This window comes from Portunus trituberculatus, chromosome 30, assembly GCF_017591435.1.
Source record: "Portunus trituberculatus isolate SZX2019 chromosome 30, ASM1759143v1, whole genome shotgun sequence".
Classification (NCBI taxonomy): Eukaryota; Metazoa; Arthropoda; class Malacostraca; order Decapoda; family Portunidae; genus Portunus; species Portunus trituberculatus.
In genome coordinates this window covers 12183069-12188900 of record NC_059284.1, presented here as the reverse complement: position 1 = coordinate 12188900, position 5832 = coordinate 12183069, and the positions used below count along the sequence as shown (strand labels likewise).

At 45.4% G+C, this 5832-nt stretch overlaps 1 protein-coding gene across 1 annotated transcript; it reads right to left on the bottom strand.

Annotated features, from left to right (window-relative positions):
• Positions 1-340: 340 nt before the first annotated feature.
• LOC123510762 (MARCKS-related protein 1-A-like) lies at positions 341-5277 on the bottom strand. Its single transcript, XM_045266119.1, has 4 exons — positions 5119-5277; positions 2771-3116; positions 2551-2605; positions 341-1097 (listed from the first exon to the last, which is right to left on the bottom strand). The coding sequence occupies exons 1-4, from the start codon at positions 5142-5144 to the stop codon at positions 994-996; spliced, it is 531 nt and encodes a 176-aa protein (XP_045122054.1). The 5' UTR covers positions 5145-5277; the 3' UTR covers positions 341-993.
• Positions 5278-5832: the final 555 nt, after the last annotated feature.

The following is a 5832-nucleotide window of genomic DNA, read 5'->3' as shown; positions in this document are numbered from 1 at the left end:
TCAATTGCCATGCAAGGTGTGCATCATCCAGGTACGTATATGGAGTTTGGTGAAAATTTCACCAAATGCTAAGGCATCACATGTTCGTAAGAACCTGCCAGTGATGTATATTGTTGCATCAAAGGACACCAGACCATTCAACTTCTGTAATCTTTTTTACACATATCCAGTGGTTACAATAGAACCAGTATGAGTGGGTCCATTTGGGCATCCCTTGATGCAGCAATGTGCAGCAGTGGGGTCACACTGCACATCTGTTGATGCACATTTTGTGCAGTTCTAAGAAAGCTCATCAGAGCCATCTCCCTCCAGGTACTATTATTCAAGAAAAGAGAACTGGTTATATTTGTTATTTATTTGAAAAATAATGCTACATACCACTCATGTTCATTCACTTCAGCTAGCCAGGTTACATGGTAACCTCAGTAAAGTCATGTTAGCAAAACGGAATGTTGACTTCTGTATAAAGTAAAACTACAGCACTTAGAATTGCAGAAAGAGTAATCTTTCACTCCCGCACGCATGTTGGGCAATAAATAAAAGATACAGACACTAATCGTGCTAAACTAGCCCCTAACACAGAAGACTATTAATGTAGGCTACAGCAAGGCTCAAGCATCCACTCAACGTATAAACACGTGCAATATACAGGCAGCACAACAGCTCCATGAAACAACCTCACTTCATCTGATTGATTTACACTTCACTAAAAATTCATGAAAATTTACTACACAAGTATTACTACATCAATTCCAGCCAACCACTTGCAAGAAGCCTGCACCAATCTGTGTTTGTACATGGTGCATCCACAACTCCACACATCCTTACACTTTACCAGGCTAAGACAGGTACATAGACGGGAAGGGCAGGGACTTGGGGAGGGAAAAAAATATTTCCGGAAATCTAAAATAAATCAGAAAGAAACCGAAGTGGGTAAACCAAAAAATTCCTGTTGAAGACTACTGAGGCTGGAGAATAAAATAAGGAGAAATTCTAGGCAGCCGTTTCTTCCACAGCCTCCGTAGATTCATTCTCCTGTACCTTGGCCTTCTTGGCAGCAGGAGCCTCCTTTTCAGCCTCTTCAGAAGAACGCTTCTCTGTGGAAGAAGTGGGTATATATAACACCATAGGCACTAATGCTAATAACAGAACAGCATACCAACAGTCATAGCAATCACCAAGGGATTATTTTCTGGTGTCAGAGGGGTTTTTGACATAACCATGTTTAAAAATAAACTTGTATGAATTTCAATATGTTTTAAGGCCACTCAATACAGGGATGGAAAGCTAACTGCCAACTAGGGAAATTCTGATAATGTACTTCAAAGATTCATTGATGAGGTTATTATTCCAAGAAACCCAAAACAATTCCTGAGAAAATATGTTTCCAGACAAGAATGGAGAACCACATTGGATACAAGCTGTCCTAACTACACTAATAAAAACTTATTTACTACTGCTGACTACTATAATTTATTTTTAAATGTACTGATTTCCCATACTATCAAAAGTAATATCAGTCCAATTCTGTATTATGGCTACATTGATGCATGGTGAGGGCATCAGTCCCAAAACAACACTGCCATACTTGCATATATCATCATGTCAAAACCAGTGGGCTAGACTGGTGACAATTCGGGACTCAAGCAATTTGAAATAACATCACATGTCAAAACCAGTGGGCTACACTGATGACAATTCGGGACTGAAGCAATTTGAAATAACTAACACACAACAGTAAAGAGATCCTAAGCAGCAGTCAATTAAGAAAAATGAAACAAAAAAAAAAAAAAATAAATAAATAAATAAATAAACAATGCATCCTGGCCATGGAGCAGGGCCAGTGGTGCATACATGGACTTGCAGATTTCTGGAGAATAAAGGAATTCATCACACGCTGATCAAGCAGCACAAGGAAAAGTTTTGATCCAGGAAATGGTAAGACAATGACAACAGAATCAAGTACATTAGCTGGTGTTGAAGTGTTATGGAGTGTTGGAAAGGGGACAGGGAATGTGAGACCCAAGTATGGAAGTAAATGATTAGAAATAAAGAAAACAAAGACTTGAATGCTGAGTAAGCTAGTTTTGTACACACACACAACTAGCAAATCCCATAAATAAAAAAAACTAAACAGAATGAATGCCACTCATGCTCCATCCCAGTAAAGGATCACGCTCACTCTCACACAAGCAAATGGGCAAGCCTCTTAAAGTGTGGCCTCTGTTCACCTGGCAGTAAATAGGTACGGGATGTAACTGGAGGGGTTGTGGACTCGCTTTCCCGGTGTCTGTTTTGTGTTGATGTGGTCTCAGTCATACCCGAAGATCGGTCTATGAGCTCTGAGCTCGCTCCGTAATGGGGAAAACTAGCTGGGTGACCAGCAGAAGACCGAGGTGAATTATATACACACACACACACACACACACACAGAATTTTTGGTTTGTGTAAATGGTAACATTGTGAATCTATAAATGTCGTCCTGATGGAGACGAGATTGTACACGACAGCTCAACACAAACACTTAAAACACTTCAGAAAGTCTCGTACCTGCATCTTCCTTAGCTTCGGTGGTCTCATCGCTGTGGCCGTTGGTCATGGACTCCTGCGGGCATGAGAGTACATTAGAAAATATATAGGACAATCTTATAATCATAAGTAATAGTAATTCAAAATGATCACAGGGCTTTCTATACAACAATGTCTCACAGTCATTAGCAGTAGTAATCATGAGGTCATGCAAAGTGTCTATTCACAATATAACACGCACCTCATCCTTAGCATGACCATTGGTCTCCTCAGCCGCACCATTGGTCTCCTTCTCTTCAGTCTTCTTTTCAGTGGCCTCTGTCTCCATGGTCTCGGCAGGCTTATCACCTTCCTCAGCAGTGGCTTCATCTTTTGGCTTCTCTGCTTCTTCTGAAGATTTTTCTTCAGTTTTTTCCGCAGAGTCTTCCGCCTTATCTGAGGATTCTTTGGGAGTTTCTTCGGTTTTCTCAGAAGCAGTCTCTTTCGTGCCGTTCGCCTCCGCAGCGTCCTCTGCAGGCTTCTCTTCTGCTGTCTTTGTGGTCTTGGCGGACTCCTCAGGGACGTCCTTCACAACCTCGGGTGTAGCACTGCAACAAACACTAATGTTTTGGCACAGGAAAATGGATAGCTATATCAAATGAATAAAACTATAATAAAGCAAGGGGGCAGTGACAGCATTCTCAGATGGGACAAAGCGAAATTAACATGCTGGTACTTGCTGGTTGGAAAATAATGTTCGGCTCTTGTTCATAACGTTATATAATGCCTGCATGCACATGAACATAATCAGAAAGAAAACTGAATCAACAAAAAACTACATGAAACCATTGTTCTCTTGCTGACATTAGTGCTAGCCGTGCAACAGCTTCACAGCGTGGATGCGAGGTTCAAGGGCGGCCACGGCAGCCAACTAACGGGCTCGCCGGCGTGACGGAGGCGCCTCCCAGCACGCGGTCACAGTCCCGTGTCTAGCCAGGACAATGGTCTACCACCATGACCTTCCCTCCCCTCCTACCCAAGCCTCCTTTGCCTCGTAACGAATTTTCCCAATGTGCTGCCCCTGAGCGGTGGTGGTGTGCCCGCCGCTCCGTGTTTCTTGGCCAGGAGGCTACACAGGAAATGGCAGACGTGGAGCAAGGCATTCACAGCGCTGCTCATTCATTTCCTGCCGCTCGGTACTGATCCGCCACGTGTTGCCACTTGAGAGAGAGAGAGAGAGAGAGAGAGAGAGAGAGAGAGAGAGAGAGAGAGAGAGAGAGAGAGAGAGAAACTTGAAGTGTCGCTCAGTCGTAAGGTGTGGGGAGGGAGGGTGTGATCTTTAATGGCTGGGGGAAGGGGGAGGGCGGGCACCCCTTGACCACGTGGTCAACCCAATATGAACAAGCTGCAAGCCATGAGCCTCCTGTATCCATAAGCCGCTTCCTTCCTCCTTCCTCGTGGTGAAAACGAGCAGGCTCTGCGCCGTCGCCATTAGTGGCTCCAGTGAAGGAAAGAATCACCGTCATACATCACGTCCGCCGCCTTCACCTCAACTCCTCTTTCTCCACCGCCTTAAATCCTCGCCCTTGGGACAATTCTACCCCTTGATATGCCCTACGTGACGGCATGCACATCCCCCAACATCAACTCTCACCCATCACTGCAGGGACCAAGACCTACCCAGCACGTGGTGATCAGCTCCCTAAGTAGGCTACAGACGCGTCCAGCTACAATCGGCAAACAAAATGCAAATCAGAGAGAAGCAGACTCCGGCGGGCGCCTTAGACGGAACATTCCCTTTAGTTCACAGGCCCAGCCGCCTCCTGCCTTCCCTCCCTCCCTCCCCACACCACCGCCAATATCTACCTCTACGTAGATGTACAGATAACAGCAAACACCGAGGCTGTACAATGTTAAGCACTTGTATCCGTGATTAAAGAGGCGGGAAACCCACAAATATAGCCGGGCTAAACACCTCTTACGTACCAAACAAGGGAACAATCCACTAACAAAAGAAGTCCCATTATTGAAGAGCAAGGGCGCCAGTCCCAACACCATGGTGTCTACTTTTATAAGAGTAATAATCTGGAAAGTGATAATGAGACCCGCGTGCACTATTAACGTGAATCGCGAAAATTACATTCCCGCCAAACCGGTCTCTTTGTTCTGCTAAGGGGGAGGGAGGGAGGGGGGTCAGTGGGGGCACGCCACCACTTCCCGCCAACTGCTTGCTGCTCCTCAGCCACCACCACTACCACCACCACCACCTTCACAAAGAACACTCCACACATACACTTTCCCTCCACATAAACGCCACACGCGGCAGTTTTCCCAGCCACCATTTTAACAGTAATCACCACGCACCACCAACTGGCGTCCAAATCACCAATCCCCTCGCGCCACACTTACACACTCACCACGCACACTGAACACACTTAGGCACACCACATACAAGAGCACAGAAGAATTAGTGTTATAAAGTGATGCAATACACGCCGGAGAGGGAGCGACGCTTTCCTTCCTCGGAGTGTGCCGGCGTCCCCCTACAGCCACTCTTAAAGTCATTTCTCTGTAACTACACAAACAAGCAGCGCTACACCTGATACTTACACAACTTCGGCAGCGGTATCAGCCATTGTGATATGAATTTGTTGGTTGGAGTGTGGTTATATCCAAATTATGAACCGAGAGCGCGGCGGCACAGGTCCACTTCACACCACGTTTGTCTAGCGAAAGACTGAAGGCCGTTGAGGCTTCCCGCGCAGACTTGTCCTCCCACAAGCCTCAGTATCGACCAATAAAAACGAAGCGTCTCCATGGCAACGCCTTAAACCCCGCCCACCAGGAGGAGCTTCCACGCTACTATGCCAACTCTACACATTTATTCTTTATATTTTAAAATACACATGATAGAATCAGTATTCTAGCCTGCTACAGATACGATTCATAGGCATACTTAACTTTTGTTTTCATGCGAGAGAGTAAATTTGAACTATTTACATGATTCTGGTGTATGAAAAAATGCGACTGGCATATATCATAAAAGCGCGCGCCATGCGGTGAGGAGCAGAGAGGCGCCGCTTTCAGAGAACTAGCAATGAAACCTGCCTTTTAATCTATTTCCAAATGTTACTGAACCCCGCTAAATCCTCACAGTATGCTTCCATGTAACACCTGAATGTGTTCCACATCATCTCAAAGGTGCGCGTGCAAAAATGGCTGGTCATAAATCTTTCAATTTCACGTTACCTGTTGCTTGATGGCGCCTAACTTGCTGGCGCCTCCAACTGTAACAACCTCCAGTCGCCTTATTACCATTACATT